At 51.6% G+C, this 25,134-nt stretch overlaps 5 protein-coding genes across 5 annotated transcripts; 2 read left to right on the top strand and 3 right to left on the bottom strand.

Annotated features, from left to right (window-relative positions):
- Positions 1–922: 922 nt before the first annotated feature.
- On the top strand, positions 923–5,707 carry COCSUDRAFT_37959 (ABC1-domain-containing protein; the record flags this gene model as incomplete). Its single annotated transcript, XM_005644802.1, has 15 exons — positions 923–1,100; positions 1,256–1,431; positions 1,618–1,824; positions 2,002–2,150; positions 2,289–2,448; positions 2,634–2,817; positions 2,949–3,043; positions 3,144–3,219; positions 3,317–3,452; positions 3,595–3,688; positions 3,774–3,845; positions 4,011–4,087; positions 4,342–4,346; positions 4,924–5,116; positions 5,479–5,707. The coding sequence occupies 15 exons, from the start codon at positions 923–925 to the stop codon at positions 5,705–5,707; spliced, it is 2,031 nt and encodes a 676-aa protein (XP_005644859.1).
- Positions 5,708–6,304: 597 nt separating this feature from the next.
- On the bottom strand, positions 6,305–7,499 carry COCSUDRAFT_18954 (pseudouridine synthase; the record flags this gene model as incomplete). The annotated part of the gene is made up of 4 exons (XM_005644801.1): positions 6,305–6,656; positions 6,992–7,196; positions 7,292–7,328; positions 7,416–7,499. 4 exons carry the CDS (start codon positions 7,497–7,499, stop codon positions 6,305–6,307), a joined length of 678 nt encoding a protein of 225 aa, XP_005644858.1.
- A 3,377-nt stretch (positions 7,500–10,876) lies between these two features.
- On the top strand, positions 10,877–13,394 carry COCSUDRAFT_58020 (subtilisin-like protein; the record flags this gene model as incomplete). Its single annotated transcript, XM_005644800.1, has 9 exons — positions 10,877–10,941; positions 11,243–11,368; positions 11,498–11,645; positions 11,744–11,810; positions 11,981–12,127; positions 12,220–12,353; positions 12,469–12,503; positions 12,688–12,808; positions 13,209–13,394. 9 exons carry the CDS (start codon positions 10,877–10,879, stop codon positions 13,392–13,394), a joined length of 1,029 nt encoding a protein of 342 aa, XP_005644857.1.
- Positions 13,395–14,223: 829 nt separating this feature from the next.
- Positions 14,224–16,414, bottom strand: COCSUDRAFT_44224 (hypothetical protein; the record flags this gene model as incomplete). Its single annotated transcript, XM_005644799.1, has 8 exons — positions 14,224–14,295; positions 14,393–14,492; positions 14,633–14,811; positions 14,965–15,078; positions 15,174–15,337; positions 15,569–15,719; positions 16,010–16,207; positions 16,331–16,414. 8 exons carry the CDS (start codon positions 16,412–16,414, stop codon positions 14,224–14,226), a joined length of 1,062 nt encoding a protein of 353 aa, XP_005644856.1.
- Positions 16,415–18,173: 1,759 nt separating this feature from the next.
- On the bottom strand, positions 18,174–23,776 carry COCSUDRAFT_48681 (hypothetical protein; the record flags this gene model as incomplete). The annotated part of the gene is made up of 15 exons (XM_005644798.1): positions 18,174–18,489; positions 18,605–18,802; positions 18,951–19,060; positions 20,893–21,002; positions 21,285–21,451; positions 21,683–21,797; positions 21,916–21,974; positions 22,069–22,167; positions 22,289–22,402; positions 22,529–22,645; positions 22,731–22,856; positions 22,984–23,097; positions 23,186–23,250; positions 23,339–23,435; positions 23,708–23,776. 15 exons carry the CDS (start codon positions 23,774–23,776, stop codon positions 18,430–18,432), a joined length of 1,620 nt encoding a protein of 539 aa, XP_005644855.1. The 3' UTR covers positions 18,174–18,429.
- Between the last annotated feature and the right edge of the window lie 1,358 nt (positions 23,777–25,134).

Raw genomic sequence — 25,134 nt, 5'->3', positions numbered from 1 at the left:
CATAACAAAGGCTGCTGAGTCCAACATCAGCGCTCCAGCCGCCAAATCGCATTTAGAGCTGTTGCACAAATATCGATGCGGGCTGGGTTCAGCAGTCAAGCTCTCGCCCACTCTCGAAAATTTGGAAGCGAACCCTAGAGGATTCATTTGAAACGAACCCTTTTAGAAACATAATCAACCCTGAAACCCTGATCTCGACTCCCAGGCCGAGAATTCACGGAGACCGACGTGCAGGGCGCGAGCATCCCGATTCATTTGCGCGCTTATCACGTATTTTTCATTCTAGTTGTACATGATTCAGGGCAACACTTGTGATATTGTACTTACGGTAGCCCAGTACTAGCAGATTTACTATTGAGACGTCCACGACTGAGGAACTTTGTGGGCTAAGTGAAAAATTTGCAAGTCTCAAATCCAACAAGTTTGCGAGAAATTTCGTTATTTGGTTCCTAGTTGCTTTCTGCAACGAGCATGGACCTGACAGCCTCAACTTCTGGCAGAATTGCAGGTGAGGAACTTGTTTTCATGGACAAGTCTCCACTGGGAGGATCGTATTGTCAGCGTGCTCTACAGCTATATTCGAATCAATCGTCATGCTGAATTTCCTCCTTTGGTGCAGAATGCTCCCCTTTGCAGAGCTTCAAGAGGGGCAGACACCACAAGCAGGGCGCTTGTGGTGCCACTCATCAGAGAGGACGCGCTGTCATCAGCAATGCGTATCAGGTGCTTGCTTGCTTACACACATTAAGGATGGTGATCCGCCTTTGGTGGATGCAGTCTGCATCCCCCGGATTGTGATGAGATGCTCTATAAAGCTTACTGACAGCTGTATAGTGACAAGGGGATGATGCTTTCGTGATTGTGGGCGCGGGTACCACTCTGGGGTCACAGGAATTTGAGACATGACGCGCATTGCGGATGTATGCAGGCTGCAAGCTTGAAGAGCATGTCCAGCCAATACACAGACATCCGGAAGCAGCTGGAATCTGATGAGCAGCTCAAAATTCTCATGGCCGGCCTGCGCGGCAGCAATCTGAATGACAGCGACTACGCAGAGGAAGGCGTCACAATGAGCCTTGTAGAGGTGTGCGAAAAGCAGAGTTCCCAGCACATGCACATGTGCTTGTAAGAAGGGCATTCTAGCAAATGAGATAAAAGTTGTGTAGCCAAAGCAGTACAATGAGAGCTGTCTGGGAGTGGCTTCCGAAAGGGGAATGTGACATTTGTGTCTGGACAACATTGCAGGTTGAGGCAGGGGATGATGCGGATGATTGTCTGCCGCTGGTGTACGATCCTGCAAAGATTGCTGAATTCTGGGCGAGGAGACCTGTCGCCGTAGCCACTCGCATCGTGCAGCTGCTGAGTATTGCCGGAGGCTTCCTCAGCGGCTTCCTCTGGGACCTAGCCAATGGGAAGCTGGCAGAGACAGAGGTGAGCTCATTTTGGCACAATTGGTCTGCATGCATGCATGTGTGCATGCATAGCCGAGTCATTGTCAGTCAGCTGCGCCATGCTGGCATGACATCTCAATGAGCAGACTGCATGATTAGATTGGAGCAAGCAGATTCTATGGCCTTGGCAGGATGGAATGTGAAAGGGGCCTGCTGTGTCATGCAGGTGAAGCGCGCCATACAGCTGAGGAATATTGTCACATCACTGGGCCCTGCCTACATCAAGCTGGGACAGGCGCTGAGCATCAGGCCTGACATCCTGTCTCCAGCAGCGATGAACGAGCTCCAGAAGCTTTGCGACAAAGTGCCGTCTTACAACAATGACGACGCCATGCAAGTCATCTGCGATGAGCTTGGTGCCCCGTGGTATGAGGTACGCATCAGACAGGCATATTATAATCCATCTAATCGCCAGATTGACTGTGCTGCTAGGGATCAATACAACATAGCACAAAATATCACTTCCAAGCGAAAGTGCATGGCACGTGAGCTGTGGCATGTGTGCATATTCTCTTGAGGATCCTGGCATGATGGGGAATTCTGTGTGCAGGTGTATGCAGAGTTGTCACCGCGGCCCATAGCCGCTGCATCACTGGGGCAGGTGTACAAAGGGAAACTGAAGACCGGGGAGACAGTGGCTGTGAAAGTGCAGAGACCTGGAGTGCTGGAGACAGTATCCATCGATCTGTTTGTCATCAGGCGAGTCACATTTACCATTGCCATTGTGAGCATGGGCTTGTATCATTTATCCCAAGACCAGCATGGGTCTGAATTCTCCGGAATCTTCCAGTTTGTTAAAAATTCTCTAATCTGGCAAATCTTTTATTCGTGCTGCAGGCGCATTGGTGTGTTCCTGCGCCGCTTTCCAGAGATCAAGACGGATGTCCCGGCCTTGATTGACGAATGGGCCAGCAGATTTTTTGAGGAGCTGGACTATGTGAAGGAGGGCCAGAATGCCACCAGATTTGCCGAGTCAATACGGGAGGACTTGCCACAGGTAATGTTCAGAGGGTCATGCTAAACTTAAGAAAAGTGAGTATTAAGAGTCTCCTGCCAATCAGATGATCAGCTTTGATCTCTGCATGGTGGCTTTGCTGGGCGTTTTTTGTCCAGAAAGGTTGAGGCACTCATGATCAAAGGTCTCTGCATGCACATCATCTCAATGTGTGGTCCTTTCTACAGGTGGTGGTGCCACGGACATACACAGAGTACACACGAAGGAGGGTGCTGACATCGCAGTGGATCGACGGGGAGAAGCTGTCCCAGAGCAAGGCAGATGACGTGGCCAGCCTGGTGAATGTGGGCGTGGTCTGCTACCTCAAGCAGCTCCTGGACACTGGCTTCTTCATGGCAGACCCACACCCAGGTGCAATATCTCTTGCATGGGCTCCTTTGATGGTGATCTTGATTTACATTGCCTTGGCAGAGGCCAGTGTGATAGTGGGTTCATGTGTGGGTTCATGTGCAAGCCATAAGAGTCACAATTGCATTTCGCAGGAAATCTCATTCGGACTCCAGATGCACGCCTCGCCATCCTGGATTTTGGGCTCATGACCTACATCGATGACAACATCAAATATGGGATGATTGAGGTGCGCCTTTGCCCACTACGGGCATTAAATTAGTGCATGCAGCGTGTGCTGTGCTTCCTTGTTTTTTGCAATTTTTTAAAGTGTGGGAATGGCTGTGCAGGCAATCTCTCACCTCATACACAGGGACTATGAGGCCATTGTCCAGGACTTTGTGACTCTGGATTTTATCCCTAAAGGTAAGCAGTGCTTTTGGACCCCCTCATGCATGCAGTCTACTTGGTGGCCCAACTGCAACAGGAGTCCTGATCTGACTCCATTCTGCATGTGTCACAGGCACAGATCTCTCGCCCATTCTGCCGGTGCTGGCAAAGGTGTTTGACCAGGCGCTCGAAGGCGGAGGAGCGAAAAACATTAACTTTCAAGAATTAGCGGCGGATCTTGCACAAATCACATTTGACTACCCATTCAGGCATGCCACTTGCAAACCCTGGCAATAACACATGCAGCTGTCTGCTTCACATCCCACACATGCGGTGCCTTGTCATGCCTTGCATAATGTCTCATGCTTTTCTAGATAATGTGGTCTCACACATGCGCTCTGCTGACTACAGGATTCCGCCTTATTTTGCTCTCATCATCCGTGCCATCTCAGTGCTCGAGGGAGTGGCCCTCGTGGCCAACCCAGATTTTGCCATTGTCGACGAGGTGCGCAGTTGTATGCCGAGATCCACCTTTGCTGATTGCATGCAGATTATTGCAGGGGTTGCTCAAGCCTTGTGTGGCTTGACAGGCATACCCCTATGTTGCCAAGAAACTGCTCACGGACCAGAGCCCCAGGCTGCAGGCAGCTCTCCAATACATGGTGAGTTTCTTATCCTTCAGTGTCCCTTGCAGCAGGCAGTGGATGCAATCTTGCCCTCATACCTTCACAATGATGGGCAGAATTGTGCTTGCTGGACTCTACTCCATGCTCTTGCATTCTTTTGGGAGGATCGGGCTGTACTAAATTTGAGCTGCTGCAATGCAGATTTACGGCAAGGAGAACAAGTTCAATGCAGCGCGGCTGATCGACCTGTTGGGCGCGTATGAGACCTTCCGGGAGGCGTCTCAGTCTGCACGGGGCTCCCTGGACGCAGAAAGTTTCCCAGGCAGTCTGCCTGAGGCCAGCAGCAGCACTGCCAGCCCTGCTCCTACCAATGGCGCCAGCAGCCATGGCAGCTACAGCCCCATGTCCGCAGCATGGCCCAGGGTGCGCCCCACTTGCTGCCCACACTGACTGTTTCTTGCCATGCAACCCATGCATGCATCAGAAAGTACTGCAAAGTTGCCTTTGAGGCGACATGCTCGCCTTGCTTCAGTCACTGTGCAAGCAGAGGCATCATTTATAGCAGCTCCTTTGTGCATGTGCAGAGTAATGATGGAGCAGAGTTGCAGCCAGCATCACGCACGTTTCCCCTGCCACGAGGCTGGCCCATGCCGGCACCAGGCCTGCTGCCAGCGTCTGCTCTGGGGTTGCTGTCCAGCGCAGTGACGCTGCCGGGCCTCCTTCTTGGCAGCTTCCTGGAAGCCAATCAGTTCCCGGACCTGGCCAGCCTGGCCAGATCCTCTGCAGTGACAGACACCCCGAGCACCAGCGGTGTGGCACTGGCAGCCACAGGTGAGCTCCTTCGACTTGCTCACTTGATGGCCAGATCGGTTGACTTGTGCTGTAGACGCCCGGTACTTTCCTGCCCTTTACTTCTATTATCTTGATGAATCAGGGGGTATTGTGTTCAACTAAATCAGGGGGTTAGGAACGCATCTCAGGAGATTAGACATAATACCCGCTGATGGATCGAGGGGGATATTGTCTGCATTTGAATTCAGATTCATGAGCAGATGTTTGAGAGGCCTTGCTGGCATTGCGTCAAAATTTTGAGGGATGGTGCATGCACTGCCAGGCTCGACGGGGGCGCGGGAGGCGCTGAAGCTGCTGCTGTCGCCAGAGGGCAAGTTCTTCCGCGAGTTCATCACAAATGAGGTGGTGCTCAGCATCGACGCCATGTCGCGGACGCAGCTGGTCTCTCTGGTGGAGCGCCTTGGCCTCTCCGGCATCCGCCTGCCCGTCCTGCTGCCCGGGGCAGCCAACAGCTGGTACGCCACCTCACACTCATTGCCATCCTGTCTAATCTATAGTCTAAAGTGATGAGATCAAGGGGTTGCCTGGAGCTGGCATACCACTGCACACTCACTACCATCTTGTCTGTTGTATAGGCAAATGTGATGAGATCAAGGGGGTTGCTTGGTATCTTACGTACTTTCTGAGCAGCACCAGACACTTAGCCTGTTGATGTTGAGGCTGTGCATTTGATAAGAGCAGTTTGCACCATGTTGAGCTGACTGGGCGTGTCGTTTCACATGCCATGGTGCATGATCTGTCCTGCTGAGTGCTGCATGCCTGCCAAGCAGGGGGAGCATCACAAAAGAACCCACAATGGGCTTTGTGTGTTTCACAGGGTGCCTCTCAGCCCGCATTTGACAGAGGAGGACAGGCGCGCGGTGGACAATGTGGCCATTGTTGTGGAGTTTCTGGTGGGCTCCAGGACAGACAGCTCTGAGACAATGCAGCAGGTTGCACCTCTGCTGCCGGAGGTTGCTGCTCAGATGCTGCCAGGGATCATCAGCCGTCTCACCTCCCGAATCGCAGCGCGGACTTTGCGCGAGTTGTATATGTTGCCCTCTTGAGCAGGGTCGAGTTCTACTGTGCATGGATGTGGTTGAGTATTCCTTTGGTGAGCCTAGTTTGAGACTGCCTCTGATTATCATTATTATTCTTTACAGCATCTTTGACCAATCAAATTATCTCTACAAGAGTGTTTCAGCATTGAAAATGATGGCAAGCTGGAAGGCTGTCATACTTGTCCAGTTGTCGCTTCTTCTCAAGATCTGGGCAATCAAGACAAAGCCGTACTGATGTTTTAACATTGACAGTAGGAGTGTATTTTAAGATAGAGCATCTCACGTATATCAAGAAGCATGTTTACATTGGGAGGGCTGCGCTCTTCAGCCTGGAAGTGCAAATAAACATGCGTTTGCTCTGATAGTAATCAGACTTGTCACAAACAGAGCTCTGCACATGTGTCATTCAACTAGCGAGATAGAATTTGACCTAGAAAATCAAAGCATATTGGCTGCACAAACATAGTTCTGCAAAATCAGGACCAGCACACAGCGCTGAGGAGCATTGCACCATCGTCAAAACTCTCAACAGCAAATGCAGAAATGCAGTATTTTGCAGGTGTTGCTGGCTATCAATTTCGAAGCATGAGCAGTGCTCAATCGTCAGGCTGGGAGCTCTGGCAGTTCCTGGGGCATCTGCATCCCGAGCCTTGCAATCGCCTTCTCAAAGTCCTCCGGCAGGGGTGCCTGGAGGTCTAACGGCAGGCCTGTGCGCGGATGAGTCACCCGCAGCCGGACTGCATGCAGCAGCTGCCGAGGAGTCCAGGTCACCTTCAGGCCGTAAATCTCATCGCCTGCAATTGGGTGGCCTGCATGCGCGAGATGGACACGAATCTGATGTGTCCTCCCCGTCCGGGGTGCGCAGCACAGAAGGCTGGCCTGCCTGTTGAGAGAAAATGCTTTTAGAGATCTAGCACAATGTCTAGCATGCGTGGCATCCAAATGGCGGTTACTGCTGGAGCCATCAGATCATTCAACATTTATGCATGCTGAGCAGAACCTTCCAAGCCAGGAGAAAGTTGCCACCTGGTCTCCAGGCTGGATATGTCTGGCACCAGCTCTGAAGGAGCAACTTCGCTGGTGAAGTCAACCTTGCTCTTATCCAGCACCCAAAAGTGTGTCCTGGAAGGGAGGCCATCTTCACAGACCCTCCTTGCCACCCTGTCATAGAACCAACACATCAGGACAACCTGCACATCTCATTGAGACAGCTTCAAGTCATAATTTCTGGCGATTGGGTCTGCTTTCTAGCTCAGGCGAAGCAACAGCTGCATGATTTCTGGGGCGCACTTGAGTGAGGGGTGCATGCCAATGGGCCCGTCCTCAACAAAGCTGGACTGGCTGGGAATTCCTAGGCTCAGCGCCAGATACTGCTTCTGCGCTTGTTGGTTCCTGAACTGGTCATGCATGGTCGCCACAATGTCGGGTGACTTGGCAAAGAGCACCACACCGCTTGTATTCATGTCCAGCCGATGCAGAGGATGAGGTGGTTTTCCTGCAGATGCCATCACATATCCCACTTTAGCACACCATCACCGATGTGGGGATTATCTTGAGCACAGGCAGTCATCGAAATGTGCTGTCCCTTACCTAGGTAATTGAGAACTCTGTTGACCAGGCTACCACCCTGCAAAGGCAAACGAAAGTGTGAAGCAGCCCATGCAAATGTTTTCTGGCTCCCCTGATTGCTTGACGGGCTAAGACAGAGATCTACCTGCCATCTGTGCTTCGGAGCAGTGACCAGAAAGGGAGGCTTGCTGACTGCGAGCAGGTCATCATCTTCATAGATGACCTGCATGCGTGAGGGGTTGAAGTCACCATATAAGGAAGCAGACACATACATTGCCAAAGCAAGCATGCATGCATTGGGAATCCACATTGAATAAGGAGTGCACTTACTGTGATGGGTTCGTCGTCAGCTACAAGCGGGATGGCGCGTAGGGCTCGATGCAGCATCAGCTTAATGCGTGCCTCTGGCAGCTCCATCAGCTCTGCCACTGCCGCAGTGTCACGGCGCATGGGATTGCCCTCTTCATCCACTCCTTTGAATGTCAGCTGCATCTGCATGACCATCAACAGCATTTCCTTACAGCTGTGGAATTTGGATCAGATGCATTGATTACCACTGTAGTAACCAGAGCGAGCAAGTCTCCCATTGCGCAACACAGGGAAATTCCCGGGTCTGGGATGGCTCTGCATGAAGCCAGAGATGAGTGCTTACGCATTGTTTTCTTAGGAGCTCTTCCTCTGAAAGCGCCTGCTTGAGGGCTTCTTTGATGGTCTCTGCTTCCACTTCGGCCTGCTCCAGGCATTCATTGCGCAGCTGCTCTTTGCCCCCCAGGAGGTCTGGGCAGCAGCGCTGCAGGTGCCGAGAGTACACAGACCATTTGAGGGCCATCTGATTGCATGCAGGGCAGTAGAAGCCATCTTGCTGCCTCGCCGCATCAAGCTTTCTTTTCTTCCCCATCCTGAGCTCAAGGACTTCTGACTGCGTTCGTGTTGCTGTGGAGGCCTTTGCGGCTCGAGCGAAGCAGCCCAAAGCCTTCTTGCATATCACAAACTGCCTATGAAATCCTAACCTAAGCATACCAACATTTTCTTCAACTTCCCAACTGCGCAGGGCAAAGACTTTGCGAGGTTACCAGAACTTTGTGACTATGCCTGACACGATGTGTGAAGGTCTGCAACTAGAGGGCATTAACTTGATCACACATCATGTGCGGTGTAATTGATTTCTTAAATAATTCTTGAGATCTTCAAATCACTCCACCGTCTTTGTTTGCTTGTCTTCACCTGGTACAACTGTTGATGGCCTAGTGCATTTGCTGTCAAGTTAAGATCGATGCCTCCTACGAGTCCTGCAACTAGTGAGAAAGCCTTCTGAACGAATATATCAATTGTAAAGCTATCTGAAAAGGGTCTTCATCAAATTCATTGAGCTGTCTCCCAATGCAAGCCCATCATGCGGCAGCAGGCCATGGCCAAAACTGGCGTGCATGTCTGACCTGGGTGTCATGCAGTCGTCCTCTCCACTTGTTCCAAAAGGAAGGTCGAGCTCACAAAAAGGATCTTTGCGTTGTTCTGGGGGCCACTCAGGGTAAGATTGCGGGTTGACAGGAGGCCGATGTCTTGATCTCAACAGTTTCGCTCCGACCCGGAACCTCAGGCGGCTCCACTAAGTGGAGTCCACTTTGCTTCAGCTTCAGAGAACCGGTGAAGTACTGGATCTGATCTCACCGTGAACGTTCACATTGTTAGCGGCTATAGCGTCGAGCAACGAGGCAAGATAGCGCAGCCCGTTGCGAGAGCCGTCACAGAAAGACTCTTCCTTATGCTCAGCACTTGAAGTAAGCAGAGTTGTTTCACTGGGATAGATCAGCAGCATGGAAAACCGAGCTGCTTTTCTTTGTTGGCTGCTCCTTCTCTCGGTCCTGAATGCAGGAGATCTGCAAGCTCTGAACGTGAATTTGCCGGTCCCGTCCCGTCCTTTTGTGACGAAGACAGGGACTGATGGCAGCACGAAAGCAACCATTGTCATCTTTTACAAGGTGAGTTCTCCCAGTCCCTAGCTTGCCCTGTTTGACAATCTGCATGCATGCAGAGCACCGCCTTGCATCCAAGTCTCGTGATCAGCCCCTCTGTACGGCACACAGAATGCAAGCATACTGGTTTCGTGTGTCTCCAGGAACCAGACAATGGGCAGCTGCTCCTTCACATATGTGCCAGGAACGGCACAAAGTCAGCATGGGCTGCCCAGCATTTGCCGGCATACTGCGTGTTTCCTCCAGGTAAGCTTTTGCAACACTGGTGTGCGCTTTGCAGAGCCTGTCTGTGCTCATCATGAGCAGCTCATGAGATGTGTGCACCATGCAGGGACATGCAGGCGTGTCTACACCACTGCAGTCATCGGTGAGAAAAGAGAAGCCCACATAAAATGCATAAGGGCTTGGCATGGCTGGTGTCTTGTCCAGATGTGACAAGATAGCGGTCTTGCAGGCACTGCTGGCGTTTTCACATTCAAGCAAATGGCCATTCTAGCAGAGTGCATGCCAGGGGGGATAAAATACCAGGAGACAGATAGCAAGGTGAGCTCCTTGCAATAGCACGCGCCAATGCAGTGGCCATGGCCTGCGTCAGAAAGTCCATGCATGCACATCTTGCAAGTAATGCAGGTCCTAGTAGACACTGACATTGTTTCTTGGCAGGTCCATATCCCATCAATCCGCCTTGATAAATCCACAGGAGGCACTGATCAGGACTCAGGATCGGATTCTGGCTCATTGGCAGTGGCAACTGCTATGGCAGGTTGGAATGCCCTCCACGCTTGCCAGCAATGTGAACCCAACATGCATGACATTCCATCACCCTGCCTCATGCATGCACAGATGATGCTGGGCTGTTATTTCTGCCTGCCTTTTGTAGCATGCAGGAATGGGATGCCAGCCATCACGCACTCACAAGGTGGTACCTGAGTCTGTGTCTCATGCCATGCAACTGCTGTGGCAGGTGGGAAGAGGAGGTCGGTGCTGCAGCAACCCGACATGTCCTTGTCCAGTGGCCTGAACACAGCCACCCTCAGGTCTCCCGCTGGCACCACTGCCATGCCCTCAGCTGGACTCGCCCCCCCTCTGCCCACTTCCATCGGCTTGACGCCCCCGGCTCCCTTGGGCGGCGGCCCTGCCTCAGGATCTAGCAGCGTCCTGCCGCCGCCATCACTGCCATCGGCGTCTGCTTCCGGGGCGGACAGCAGCCCTCGCATAGGCCTGGGCCAGGAGGAGTTCAGGAGCGCTGCCACGTGGCAGAACGTCCTGAGCAACCCCAGCAGCAACGCGACCACTTCGGTGGTCCGCGAGTATGGAGGAAAGCGCCGTCTGGCTAGCATGCATGGCAAGCATCTGGGGCTCATGGGGGGAAGGGGGATCCATGGGGGCTCTCTGTTCTGAACACTGGTGCATGCTGCTGTGAGACAAGACTTCTGTTCTGATTGCACTGTACAGCATTCAGCAAGCATTCCCTGTGATGTTGATCCATCGGTGTTGCCATGCTCAATCATTCATCATCACATCTGGAAAATTGTGAGTGGGTGCTGTGCAGTAAAGATCGGAGCATAGCGCTGACAGAAATGTATGTGCTGCAGAGAGTATTGGCACAGACAGCTCACATCCCAGCGCCGACATGTCTCTCTTCAACAGCGGCGAGAAGGACAGTGGAAACGCGGGCATCCACGTGCAGCGGCTGCCGTGAGTCTCGGCGACCCACATCTGTACTGACATGTAAAATCAATGCATTCTGCCATTGCATGTGGATTTACAAGGACCTCGTTGAGTACCTTCTGCCATGCAGGCCAAATGGGGTGCTATGGAATTTGGACCGCATTGACCAGCGCCATCTCCCTCTGGACCGTCAGTACAGGTGCCTTAGCAAAAAATGCATTCCTTAATAGTCCATGCAGAATGATGCATGTCATCAAATATAGGAGCATGTGATCCGTGGACTATGCTCTATGGCACCACCACATGTGGCTCATGAGGTGGCTTGCAGGTATGGCACATTGAGCTCGAGCGGCACAGGGAGAGGCGTCACTGTGTACGTGGTGGACTCTGGGGTGCGCCTGTCGCACCAGGAATTTGTCAGTGAGCTCACTGGCCAGCGGCGCGCAACATTTGGGTGAAGCTCTGCCCCTCCTTCTCAAGCCACACACTCACCTTACAGCAAATTCATGACATGCAGACGTTGTCCTGTGAGATACAGGTGTGTATGTCATTCATGCACATGCATGATTTGTTTGGAGTGCAGGATTGACTACGTGGGCAACTTCACTCAGGACTCTCCGACTCACGACTGCGATGGGCATGGAACCCATGTTGCTGCCACTGCTGTGGGAAGAAATGTTGGCGTTGCAAAAGAAGCCAATGTTGTGGCCGTGCGAGTGCTCGACTGCGAGGTATGCACTCGCCTTTGCTGCTCAGTTTTCAAGCTGCACTGAAAGGAACTCTCACATTCAAACCAGAAATGCCCTCCATGCATTACTGTACCATGCAGGGCACTGGGACTATCAGCGACCTTGTTGCAGGCCTGGACTGGGTTGGCCGTGTAGCAAAGCCTCCAGGTACCATACATACCCATTGCAAACCCCTTCGTGACAGCCATTGAAAACCTCAACGTCAAGGGAGTCCCATGTGATGTCAAACACTTGTCTTCTGTCCAATGTCCCATTCCTGTGAATCTGCAGTGCTGCCACCATGATGCATGCCCCAATGTGCACTTGTTGTGGTGCAGCCGTTGCGACGCTCTCACTGGGAGTGCCAGTCGGTGAGTGGTCGCGCTCTCTGGAGGAGGCTGCCAGGAGCCTGATCCGCCAGTACAACATCTCAGTCGTGGTGGCTTCTGGCAACAGTGATGTGGACTCCTGCTATATTGCGCCAGGTGCTTCCTCTCTATAATCTCCTCTGCTGGACAATTGATGCTTTTGTCATTTTGCCAATCTCTGACTTATCAATTGTGCGTCTGCTGTGCAGCGGATGTTGGAGAAACAATCAGCGTCGCCGGTTCAGATCTGGGAACCAAGTTCAATACGACCAGCTTTGGCGATGTTGAAGGGTTCTACAGTTACAGCAACACAGGCAGCTGCGTGGACGTTTTGGCACCAGGGGTAGGCTGCTCTCTCTGCCTCGTAATACAGTGCTTTCAGCAGCTTTGTGAAGCAGGCATGCTTCTTGTAAACATCGACTGCCGTTGCAAGCTGAGTGTGCATGTGGGTTTTGCAGGTGGATGTGTACTCAGCTTGCGGTGGTTCCTTCCGGTGAGCTCACTTTTCTCGTGATGCAAACTGCTGTTCAATGCAGATCATTGGCTGGCTTGCAAGAGACCTGCAGGTCTGTGAGAGCTGCCTTGGTAGTTGCCTGTTAATTGGGATTGCATCCTTGTCGACTCACATGGTGTTGAAGGTGAGGTAGTAAGTGAGCGTGCAACTGTCATTTGACCAGGTGTGCGCAAGTCAATGACAGCTCCTACACTTGGGGCAGTGGCACATCGATGGCAGCCCCACATGTGGCTGGCGTGGCGGCCATCTATCTGCAGGACCACCCGCAGGCCCAGCCAGCAGAGGTGCGAGCTGCCTTGGAAATTTGCTCACAGAATTCCCTCAGGCCGCCCACCCTAGAGGAGTGCCAGAGAAAATGGGCCCCACATTGTCATGGCCTGCCTAAATTTGGATTGAGGTGCACAAAAAGTGGCTGGGGAGCTCAGAACAGCAGCACTTCACACATAGATGAACAGTAGAGACTAAGAAATGTTCAAGCTAGTCTACATCCAGACCACTCTAGTTCATTGCTGGCACCCGGGCTTGCCTGGCGCCGAAATGCTGCTGGTTAAACAACTGCTGTGAGCAGTTGCCACTGTAGTCAGGGGGATCTTGGGTGATGCTATGCACAAACGAGTGATCACCTGCCTAGAATATGTGCATCAGACAGGGGTTCAGTAGTAAATGTGCTGGGTGGGTGTGCAGGTGAAGAGCGTGCTGATAGCCGCGGCCACAAAAGCCACTCTGAATCTGTCGGGGTCGCGGCCCGGGACGCCAAACCGGCTGCTATATTCCAACCTGCAAGGCAATGACTTCGTGACTGCCTCCAGCGGGCCCCCCACGCAAAACACCACATCCAGTTACAATGGCCTTGGTTCAGTGGCGCCCTAGGGGTGCAGTGCCTGTCAGTATGGGCACTGCATGTTCAAGATGCCACTGAGTAGCAACATTGTGCAATACAGCAAGGCAGCGACTATCTTATAAGGAATATGCAGACATCAATAATTATTACACTTCTTTGTAGGCCTGTGCAGAGTTGTGTACATGTATCTACCTAGAATCTGCCATCACATTGAATTGTCGAGTCTGTTCTTGGACAGTTGCACGCATAAAATATTGTCGCGGGGAAATCTGCCAGGGGAACTGACAATGGGCATGGTTATTTTATAGACTTGCGGGCCTTATGAAGTGATAGTCGTCATGGAGAGGATCGTGGGAGGGGAGCGCCCAGCATACACCAGAGATACTGTTACTGCTTCTATTTCTTTAGAAAGCGGCCATTATCTCTGGGGCCAGCAGGACTGGGAACCATCACCGTAATGGGTTTGATGCATTTAATGGGGTTGCTGCAGACACTCCGGATACCTTTGAAACTCAGCGCATGCATAGAACATCATTTTGTTATATCTCACACAGGGGAACTGAGGGGCATTTGTGGATGGATTTAGAAGGCCCTGTTTGATATCATGCAATATATACTGTAATTGTTCACAAAGATTGCTGGCCTGAGCAAATGTCAAAAGAGTGCCTGCATCTCTGCTTCACCTGTAATAAGATCATTAAGAGGAAATTTTGCTCCCTGAACTCAACTAGCGGGCAAGTCTTGTTCTAATACAACAGACAAGAAACAAGAGAGACAGTTCAGGCAGCTCATATATACAAAGTGCAAGATAAATTGCAAGCAGTACCGGTAAAACACAAAGCAATTTAAGAGCTGGATTCAGAGGACAAAGCTGGCATCCGTGGTGGCCTGTCCCAGGATGCGGGCATTGTCCAAGTCATCTCGCTGCACCTGCAGCACAACCAGCAGCACACCTTCAGCTTGCTCATCTTCATATGAAGGATCTTTGCACACATTCAATGTTGTTCTTGCCGAGCAGAGCACGTACCAGCAGCCCTTTGCCCTCCCTGTTGGCCAGGTCTTGTGGTAGCGCCACGTGCCTCTGAACCAGCGCCCCTCCAAATGCTGTCTGCTGACCGCGCTCGTACCTGCACAGGAGCAACCAAGGCTGCATAAGTATCTGCTGCTGCAATCTCATGAACATGCTTGCTCTGAGATTGCTAGAACGGCGTTCCTGCTAGAACGGCATGTGCAGGGAGCAGAGGAAGCAGAAAATAGCTGAGCACACCGTATGTTGCCATAGTTCTCCACGTTGAACACAAAGCCCACACGCGGCTTGCGGCTGCTCAGATCATAGCCTGCCGAGGCTGCAAAGGTGAAGCTGGGCTGCCACCATGCCTTGAAGGCCAGGGACGCCACTGCTGCATCGGTCCCCACCCTCCCCTTCACCAGTACATTCTTGTTCACCTGCACGCACATCCAACACCCTCAGCAAGCAATCATCCTTGCGCTAAAAAAGCCAACCACCACATTCTTTCCTGCAAAGAGCAGATTTTACAGCGGGGCATTTGCAGAATCTGAGTGCAGTACAATGGAAAGGTGAGGGAGCGAGGAGGTCACCTGCCAGGCTGCGCCGAGGCGCAGGTTGGGGTTTGCACTGCTGAGATCCTTGGCCATGGTGTCGATATTACTCGTATCCACCCGCTTGTGTCCTTTTGCGATGCTGGTCACCACCTGCATGCACACCGCCCCTAAAAAGAACTCACATGCAAACATTGCTTTCAACAGATCAGGCAGGTCTGCCTGAAGAGGACCTATAGGAAGGTGACGGAGCTTGCCTGCAGCCCAATGTCGAGGTAGTTTGTGATGCCGACCACCTCCTCATCTTCCAAGGGGTTCTTGCACAGCCGCTGCACGGCCATGTGGTGCAGGAAGGACAGGATCAGCCGCTTCTGCTCCTGCACCTCTATCGCCGCTGTGAATTGCCCTCGCCCTGCCCACACCACACATGTGTGGGCCGTTGAAAATCACCCATCAAAAAGCTCTCAAAAGATGCAAGTGCTATGCATGAGGCTATGGCTTGGATCCCAGTAGGTGTTGTTGAGCAGATTGTGTGCGCTTTTGGACGATTACAGCACTCCAATTGAACCTTCTCTTTGATGTGATGGACATGTGGGAAGGAAACTCTGGGGAATGCAAAGGAGGAGGGAGGTGTGGTGCGCACCCACGGCGCGGCCTGCAGGGGAGTAGGAGAAAGCAAAGCTGCTGGCGGACTGCGCGTCTCTCAGCGCCTGCTGCGGCCGCTTCGTCAACAGGTCCTCCAGGTGCGGCGCCTTGAGCTGCACGCCTGCTGTCAGCGGCCCCTCCCGCGCAACCTGAGCAGAAAGTCTGGTTTATTTCATTGCTCCTCCCCTGTCAAAGCTTAGAAAATGCAGACTTTCTGCAATTTTAGCCACTAGCCTGGAGCAGCAGATAGCAGGTGGACAGCCCAACCTGTGAAGCTTGCACCAGGGCATTCGCGACTTTTCGCACGCAGAGAACGGGGACATGCAGGCGTTGTACTGCTATACAGTCATTAGTGTATCGCTTGCACGTAGAAAGGATATGATAGATAGGCATGATCACGCTCTTGCTGCACAGAAGATGATTCTGAGAGAGGACGCACAGCCCAGATCTGGTTGACAGACTCGGAGAATGGGTTGGTGACGATCCCGAGGGACACTTTAGCGGTGCTGTAGCGCAGCCCCAGGCTGGCATCAGGTGAAGCATCCAGCTCCTCTGTCACCACTGGCAGAATGCCAAACAGGCCCAGGCCGGTGCGGGGATTGTGGTAACAGCCGCGCACTCGCGCTGTCCCCTCTCCCTGCCAGCGTGCCGAGAGACCTCAGCAGCACCATCTGAAGAGTTCTCCTGGCTTGATGATCACAAGAACACATATGCGAGGTGCATGGCGAGAATGGGATTGGGGAGTGCGAGGGATCGCTACCTGGGTGGACACCTTGATGTCGGTGAAGTTTGATGGGTGAGTCGGTGTTGTCTGGAACCTCACGTTCGCTGAGCCTATCAGCATGCCCACACAATGGCGTCATGGCGCGTCTGAGATATGCATGTAATGCACAGCTTGACAACTCCAAGCTGCGTAGTCTTGTGAATTAAAAGCTGGGGTAAGGCAGCGCACCAAAATGATTGCTCCCCAGCTCCACATGCTTCAGGGAGTCCCCCACCTTCGTGGATGCAGTCAGCCGTGCAGTGAGGCTGATGCGAGGGTCTTCTGGGGGTGAGAAATGCAGCAGGGACTTGATTCCACAGGGCAAATAGTCATTGAACAGCCATCTGAGATTCGGTTTGCAGAACAGAAAATCGTATGAGCTCTTCGCGAGGCGAGAGCGTCCCTTGTGGTCACGCTCAAATAGTGGAGGGACTAAGACGACTTCATTGTGATCGATCTTTTCTGGGGCCAACAAAGAGTACACCACTCCCATGATCCCAGGTGTGTGCCAGTGTTCCGACTCCCAATTCTGTGCCCAAGGCCACACAGACCACAGCTTTACATCATCTGAATTTGGAGAGAGGCAGGATCAGGATACATGATGATATGAAGGGAATGATGCACCTGAGGCATCCAGCTTCCGATTGAGCCAGGAAGCTTCCACCCACCTTCCCAAGAAATGTTCAACCAAGCACGCGACAGAACTGGGATTACAACCCAGAGTCAGATCTCTGTGATCTATTAACGTGACTAAACGCTCCTGGGACATTACCTTGCAGGACCGTAGGCTGTCCTGTATCAAATCGACAACGTCGATCCACAGCACTATAGCTGCAGTCACTGTGGGGGATCTGAGGCTACCTTAATTCTGCAATTAACTCACTCAAAAAAGATACGAATCTTTTTTGTGAGCCTGCATCGTTGCCTTTCTGCAGGAGCAATGAAGTTGACACAGGGGTTTTGTCCCACGATGGAAAAGTTGTTTTCCACAGAAGTTGCAATCAATCGACTATGCACATGTCTGATGCAGGATCCTGCTGTACAAGATACCATTTCACGATCCCATGGCTACCCGTGACCAGCAGCTGCCAACCACAGGGCGTCATAGTAGAGAAGCGACCAAAGATGTAAAAAGAGCAGGAGAGTATGGCGCATGTCAGAGGGACAAAGCAGGCCTGATCCAATCAGGTGTGCAGTCTTTGTCCACCTTGCACACCTATTTCTAGAGCCATGTCGAAGAGATATCTGAGAGATACAGCATCCATTCAATATGAATGCCTTTGCAGGTCCTGAGATGTCAAAGGAGTTCCTAACCGTCAGGAAGTCTCTTCAGGATCAGTTGCTGGATTTCTATGGGGAATTGCTCCCTCCAGCAAAGCCACTGCGCGGCCTGGGGACGGCTGTAACAACAGGTTTATTTATGTGTCTTTGTCAAACAAGCTTTGTTTCGTAACGCCAAGGTCTAGACTGATCCACTTTGATTGCATGCAGACTCGCCCACAGAGTCCTTTGAGTCCCATATGCACCAGGATCCAAGGCAGCCAAGCAGGCTAACACAGCTCAGGCTCCTATATACGAAGGTTGCCACAAGCAAGGTGAGCTTGCATGCTTCTTTGCAAATACTCCTTTCAGCATGATCTCACACATTGCCTTAGCTGGACGATCTGACTTTGTTGGTTCCTTGACAGAGTCGTCAGAAGGATCTCACCCGGCAGAGGAGGAGCGGGAAACCACAGAGGAAGAATGGGGCTTGATAATTGCAAATTTTTGTCGAAGGAGATACAGGCTGTAATCACCTTTGTCATGCCGTGCTTGAGCTGGCTCAGTGCTCATGGCCTCTAGAGATGTGCTTTTACAAGACACAAGGCCGCAAAGCATTTTGTATTTAATGTGCGCCACACTATGTCTGCCCAAAATTGTTGATGCCATTCTGTTGCAAGGACATCTTGAAAGCGCAATTGCAGCCCTTTTAGAAAGTTGTCACCCAACCTTGGTGGTTAATAGGGTATTTCTCCGCCACTACCATTTGCTGTACACCCTCCGGAGGGGCTGTTCCATTCTACATTCACATCATCATATTAACTTTAATGCTGATATCAGTGTACGTCCTCTGATATGCCAGGGCACGCCGCATCCATCGCATCCTTGCTGTCATACTGCATTGACCAACCAAAAATGTCAGCACTTTCTTCTGGCACAAAGCCATTAGAAGCTTGAGACGCAAGACAACCACTTACAAGCCAAACACAGTTCGGTGCAGGATCAATTTACCGCACAGCCGCAGAACAGGCAGTAGAGGTGGCGGGACCGCAAGCAGCTCAGGACATCAGCTAGCTTCTCGGCAACTTGCAAGGCCTCCCAACTGCCTTCCTTGATCTCATTCTCTTCTTCGCCATCGTCGCTCGCTGGTTCTATGGGCCACATCACGTTCTCTGTGATGCCCTTCCTCCTGTCCAGAGTTTCGCAAACCTGCACACCAGAAGTAAGATGTCCAGACAATGTCTTGTCAGATCTGCAGCATGTGAGTGAAGACATTGGCACAGCTGCATCAACCTGCTGCATTTTATCACAGCCCTTTGGGCGCAGGAGGGGCCGACTGCAAGCCTGAGGCATTCACCTTGCGTGCTTGGGCCAGGTTCCGCTCGGCCTGTCTGTCTGCAAATGATGCAGCCTGCTTGGTAACGTAGTCTGAACGCAGGTCCTCAACGCCTCGCCTTCGCTTGGCATCTGTTGTAAAATAGAAGACTCAGATCATTCAGTCTCTCTCAACGTATGCAAGCAACCCAGTGCAAACTGCGGCGCATTTGTATGGCATGGGAAATTCTCCACATTACCTTTCTCTTGTTTCAAGAGGTCTGTTGCAGCTCTCTGCCGCTTCCTTGCCTCATCCACACCCAAGCCAGTCCTGCCAGACTTGAGATCTATGGCAATCGGCGCGACCCTCCCTTTGACAGATTTTCCTATGCCCTCTCCTTCTTTGTAGCCCATCTTGGCCAGCATCTGAAAGCCTCTGGCAACACAGTGCTCTCAGCATCCCATCGGCAACACGATGTTTGTCAGACTACAGGATACACACACAGCAGCAGTGGCTGAGTTGAAATGGAGGTAGGGGAGTAAAATCACTTGGTTTCAGCAGATAATGGCTGTGCCAGTCCAGTCTCACGAAGCTCCTTCATTCCCATTTGTGATAGGGTCTTCTTCCCCAGTGCTGACAACACCTTGACCTTATCCTCCTCAGCCTGCTTATCATACTGTTCCAAAAGTTTGTCCAGATCGTCGTCCTCGTCATCTTCTTTGCTCTCTGCTACCCCCTTTTCCCTGTTTGACAGACAGGTGGGGACCTTTCTGAGGAATTCAATGCACTCGGAACTCGTTGTACAGCTTCTGTTGATCATCAAACTGTAAAGACTTGTCACGATTGAAGTAAGTAACCTGTCTATTTCATCCTGGGTAGTTTCTGATGGAAGCCAGAGCTTGGCTGTCCTCCTGTGCATGTGCGCCAGTCACGAGGCAAAAATCCAATTTAGTGATTTCCCAGATAATCTTCAAGCTTTACAGATGTTCGAACTCCAGAATGCTCTACCGTAGAGTCTCAAGGATTTCCAGATCACTCCCTTGGATAACGCGAAGCAGCGTACGAATAGATGCTGTTGATGTTCTTGGCAGTGTTTTGAGATAATCTTTGTCAGTATATATATCTGAACTCCATGTGTTTGGCCTTCGCAAAATCACGGTGCAAATTCAAGCACGTGATAGCAGCTTCCCCCAGTTTCCACTTAGCATGTACCCTCCTTGCTGTGCCAAGAAGTGTACAAGTGTTCACTGTTACTTAATCGTCGACTGTAATTGAGTGCAGCATCAGGATCAACCCTTCAATGCAATACTGTCACCGTATTACAGGATTTCAAGCTCTTAAGACAGGAAAAAATAATTGGCTAGCGATAGATCCGATCTCAGTCAGATTCAATCAACAAGTTGTCAAGAACAATGCAGCGCATGGGGGTCATTGGCTCACTCCTCTGCCACTACAAAAAGTGACATAGCATCAGAAAATAATTGTCTATAATATTACAACCTGCAGCTGCCAGCTCAGGACTCACTGGAGGTCTAAAAGGCAATTCTGATAGCCATCACGGCCGCCCCAGGAGCCCAGCCTTGCTCGACAGCCTCCCGGGCCTCTGGTTGTTCCATGACACTGCCAAGGACGCCTGCACAAGCAGGCACATCAGCAATCTATGCCCTAACGCCTTCAAAAGCATCTTTGCAGAGGCCGTGCCTTTTCTTCTCATCTCCCCCCTCTCTCGCTCTCTCACAGGGGACTCTGTCTCTCACTCTCCATGAAGGATTATGAAGACAGCCTGACATTCACTTTGCTACTGTGAACGTGCTCACTGCCGCTGTTGCCTATCATTCTCATCGTCTCCTCATGAGCACCTGCAGAGCAATTACGTGGGCTTCTTCCCGATGCCCCAAAAGCAGCAAGTCCAGCGCCTTCTGAGTGCCATTGCCACAATGTCTGGGTGCAAGCGCTATGAGAGTGAGCTACAGGGGAGGAGCACCTCGGAGAATGGCCTTTTCAATGCGCAGGAGGCGCGCTGCCACCTTCTGGCGTGGCCCTGCAGTGGTGCTGCGGATGATCACCTCGTCCTCCTCGCATGTGGTTTTGTACCTGCACCATGGGAAGCCGCTCACCAACTCGAAATGGTTCTGCACATGGGCCCTGGCCTGATCTTATGCAATTCTCTTCAGAGATCTGTCATCTGCTCCTCTTCTTAACTCTACATTGAATTTTTCTGCTCATGACTTCATATGGGCAGGCAATAGGAGGCCCACTCAGGGCGAGCAACCTCTTTCAAGCTGGGCTCATTGACAAGGGCCTGATATGCTGGACTGCATATGGGTGATGTGCCTCATTGGGCACATAAGAGGCCGCCCTGTGAGGGACAATCACCTGTCGAGGCGGTCCTGCAGGTGGGAGGCGAGCTGGTGCAGCACGGTGCGCTCGTTCTCTGGGCTGATGGGCGCGGCGCAGCATGTGTCCAGGGTTGCCAGCTTGAGACTAGCTGCATCCGTGCAGTGCGCCAGCCGCAAGTATGGCAGCAGCAGCTCCGGCAGGCCCTGCACCCATACTCAGGGATGAGTAAAGTATAGAAGGTGATGTTGACTGTATCCCCCGGCCTTAGGCGCGACATGCCCTCTACATGAAGCAGTCTATTATGCAACATGCTTTTGACTTCCCTCGACCCCAAATAGCATGATGGTCATGATGCGAGATGCATGTGGGCTCTGAAAGCATAGGGCCGTGATGCATATGAGGTGGGTACTTCAAGGGAAGAAGTGCTGCAGCACCTTGTCGCGCTGGAGCTGGAAGGTCTGCTGGGTGGACAGGTTGTTCTGCTGCAGCACAGCTCGCTTGGCCTGGAACAGGGGGTCCGCGTGCGGCAGGGTCACAGTGAGCGCCATCCTGGGAGCAACACAATGTCGATTAACACATATCATCGCAGTGCAATCCTGCACGTAGCAGAAAGGGAAAAGCAAGAGCCAAAAGGCGGAAATGTGGGAGGAGGCGCTGGGCGGCTCACTTGTCGTGGGGGTTGTTGTCCGTCACGATCCCATAGTTCAGCAACAACCGCCTGTTTGGCTGTGTCACATACACAAACACCGTCAACACACCTCTCATTGCAGAAAATAACATAATTGACTATGTAACAAGCAGGCATGTCAAAAATACGCACCTGCGGCCCACACCACGCCTCGATGGGCTCTCCCTTTGTGTAGCTTCTATCCACCGCCAATTGCACCTCCTTTGCCTCCCTGTTGTATGTGAGCATGGCCTGCAGCACCCATGACAGACAACAACCTGACGTTCGCACGGTACCACATGTTTATGCACCAATTTGCAGAGCATTCTGTCAACAGCATGAAACGCATGCTGGTGAACATCCAGTGTCCCACCTTCGCAGTGGAGGAGTAAGACAGCAGAGGAGGGCCGAGCGGCACAAGCGCAAAGCGCTTTGACAGGGGCACCCCTTGCAAGTGGACCACACTCGCCTGCACTGCTGCAAAGCCCTGCAGCAAGCACCCATCTGCCCTGTCAGCGCAAGCATGGCACTGGACTCCAACGCACATTATTGCCCTTGCATGCTTTAAGCATGATGCTGAGACACAAAATTAAGGAACGCAAGTTCAGCGCACCTGTCTGAACAACTTCAAGGAGAAGGCCTCAGTGGGGACATCGTAGGGGTAGCTCTTGAACAGGCTCCCGGCCATGAACCACACAGTGTCCAGCTCTGCGTATTCCTTCTCAATGCCCTGCATACCATGCACAGATGTCAGTTCCAAGGGCGTTGGTAGTCAAAATGCGAGAAAATTCACCAGTAAAAGTTTGTGTCCATACCTTCAGCCGCTCCTTGATCTCTGCCACAAGGGGACTGCCAGCAAGGTACTCATCCACCTGACCCTCGTCCCACAAAAGAGGGGACTTTGCACCCATCTGCCCTCTGCCCTGGATTCGATCCAGTTCCTGCATGAAGGGACAAAGCCAACGGATGACGGTGGCTGCTTGGAATAGGGGGCTGAATTCCAGGGCCTCTAAATCAACTGATCAGCTGCGGATTGTCAATCAAGGGTAAAGCTCATGACACACTCACCTTGATGAACTCGTACCACACTGACTGCCTCCCATTCTTCTTTTCGTACATCAAATACAGTGTCAGACACGCCAGCTCGCTCAATTTGTCTGTCGTCAAGAGCTCTGCCAGAGACTGTGAGCAGTACAAGCCAAATTATTCAATCCCACGCTCATGCGCCATTCTGCCGTGCCAGAAGGGAAGGAGGTCAAATTCTGCTCACCTCATCCTCAAAGACTCTATCCAATGTGATCACAAGATGATCAGGGATCCGCAGGGCTAATTCGCCTGCAGACACATTTTCACAAGAGCCTCAGGCAAGCGCCTTTGCAGATTGCATCAAATTGCAACAAGAGCAGCAGGGAGAGATATTGACCTGCTTGGAGGTCGCGAGCAGCAACTGAGACGTCCAGTGTGTTTCCCTCCTGAACAACCTCCTTGATCGACACTCCCTGTTGTGGGGCTCCATGATCCTGAACAACAGTACTCTTGAAAATTTAAGAACTCTACACACATGATGCCAATCGCGCGGCAGTGTAATGTGTGCACTCAATGCCACTGAATCATGATTGGATGACCCACCTGAAGCCACTGAATCAGTTGCTCGCTTCTTGCTGTCTCAGTCACAGCTAGTGCTGATGATACTCTCCTCTTTCTCTGTGGTAACACCATACACAAGAGTCATACATGTGCGTCAAAGCTCTGATAAATTTCCCGCCATCCAGAGATTTCTGTCCAGGATTACAGTGGGAACTGAGACCATACCCTCATGGGACATTGCAAAGTTGTTGCTGGTAAAGATCGCCTTCGACATTGGGACCACGAAGTGCTTTTGAAAGCTCTGTCTACACTCCTGGAAGAGAACGCTGACATGGGAACAGCCCTCGACGAAGCAAATGTACACTTTTAGAGATGATGCCCCGGTGCAAAATACATAGCCTTCGACAGAATGCTCGTGTTTAGAACTGCGATGTGAAACTCATAGTAATATAATTTGCTGCTGAAGATCGTAGGAGACGTCAACTCTTGCAGCAACTAGACAATGTGATCGTCAGTGAAGATTAGTCCAGATTTGGCATTTGTTGTGCGCTGACGTGAGTCCCTTTCAGACTTGTGCCTTCTTTCGGACTCGAAGCTAGGCAGGAATTGCAGTGGAGCAAATTATTAGGTGGTGTTATATATTGTGATCGCATTGTCGATGTTTCCCTTACATTGTTATTAATATGAGGGAAGGGCCGCACTTCTTTCGACTTCGACATATATCCCTTTATTGTCATGCACCATATTCATAGACATGGCATGTTCTCGTTAGGGCTCAACCAGCCTCTGGTCGCCCCTCAAGCTTTGCGACGGAGGCATCTTGCAAAGTGCAAAGCAAGCACAGGTCCAAGAAAGATCGGAAGCTGGAAACGTGCACCAGTGAACTGTTCTGCAGATAATAATGGATCAGAGCGTCGTCTTCCGTCTACAATATCAAAGTAACATTCTTCTCCTCACAAAATGTATGCCGCGACAGCAAGTTGTTTTCTTGTTTTGTTTGTTTGTCATATCCTGTGCCCAATATTGGTATCCTAGAGGAACATAAGCTTTCCTCTGTGATATATGATGGTGAATGCTCAAAGCACCCGGAAATGTGCAGGAAGAAAGGAGACAGAAGAAAAGCTCAACAGATAGACATAATTGGCAGGAACGTACTGAATGGCGACAGGGGCCTTCAAGAATCACCTATTGTGGGGCGATTGAGGGAGCTCTGGGGTAGATTTACATACCAATACTTCAATTGGAGGAAGGTGATTGTTTCCAAAACTGTCACTATGCATCATCAGGACCGCTGCGGCTACATTGGCACAGGGGAGATTCTCATCTTCTCTTCCATATGCAGAAAATTGCGTTTTCTGATCAATCTGTTTGTAGTACAGGATGCTTGGGCGGATGTGCAACTGCTCCTGCTCCTCAATCTGGCCGTGGTCTTTCTTGCGGGATTCGCCAAGGGAATAATCATCGATGGAAAGGAGCCATCAATTTCTGACTTGTGGACCAATGTTTACGAGGTCAGTCCAACTACTCAATGCACCACCACAGAGCTCTGCAAGATGACATGCTTCTCATACTCACATGGATATGCAGGTATTGATCACATGGTTTGGGGACTTCCCAGAGGCAGAGAGTGTC

This window comes from Coccomyxa subellipsoidea, assembly GCF_000258705.1.
Source record: "Coccomyxa subellipsoidea C-169, whole genome shotgun sequence".
Taxonomy (NCBI): Eukaryota; Viridiplantae; Chlorophyta; class Trebouxiophyceae; family Coccomyxaceae; genus Coccomyxa; species Coccomyxa subellipsoidea.
The sequence above is the reverse complement of the archived record's forward strand: the minus strand, read 5'-3'. Positions and strand labels throughout refer to the sequence as shown.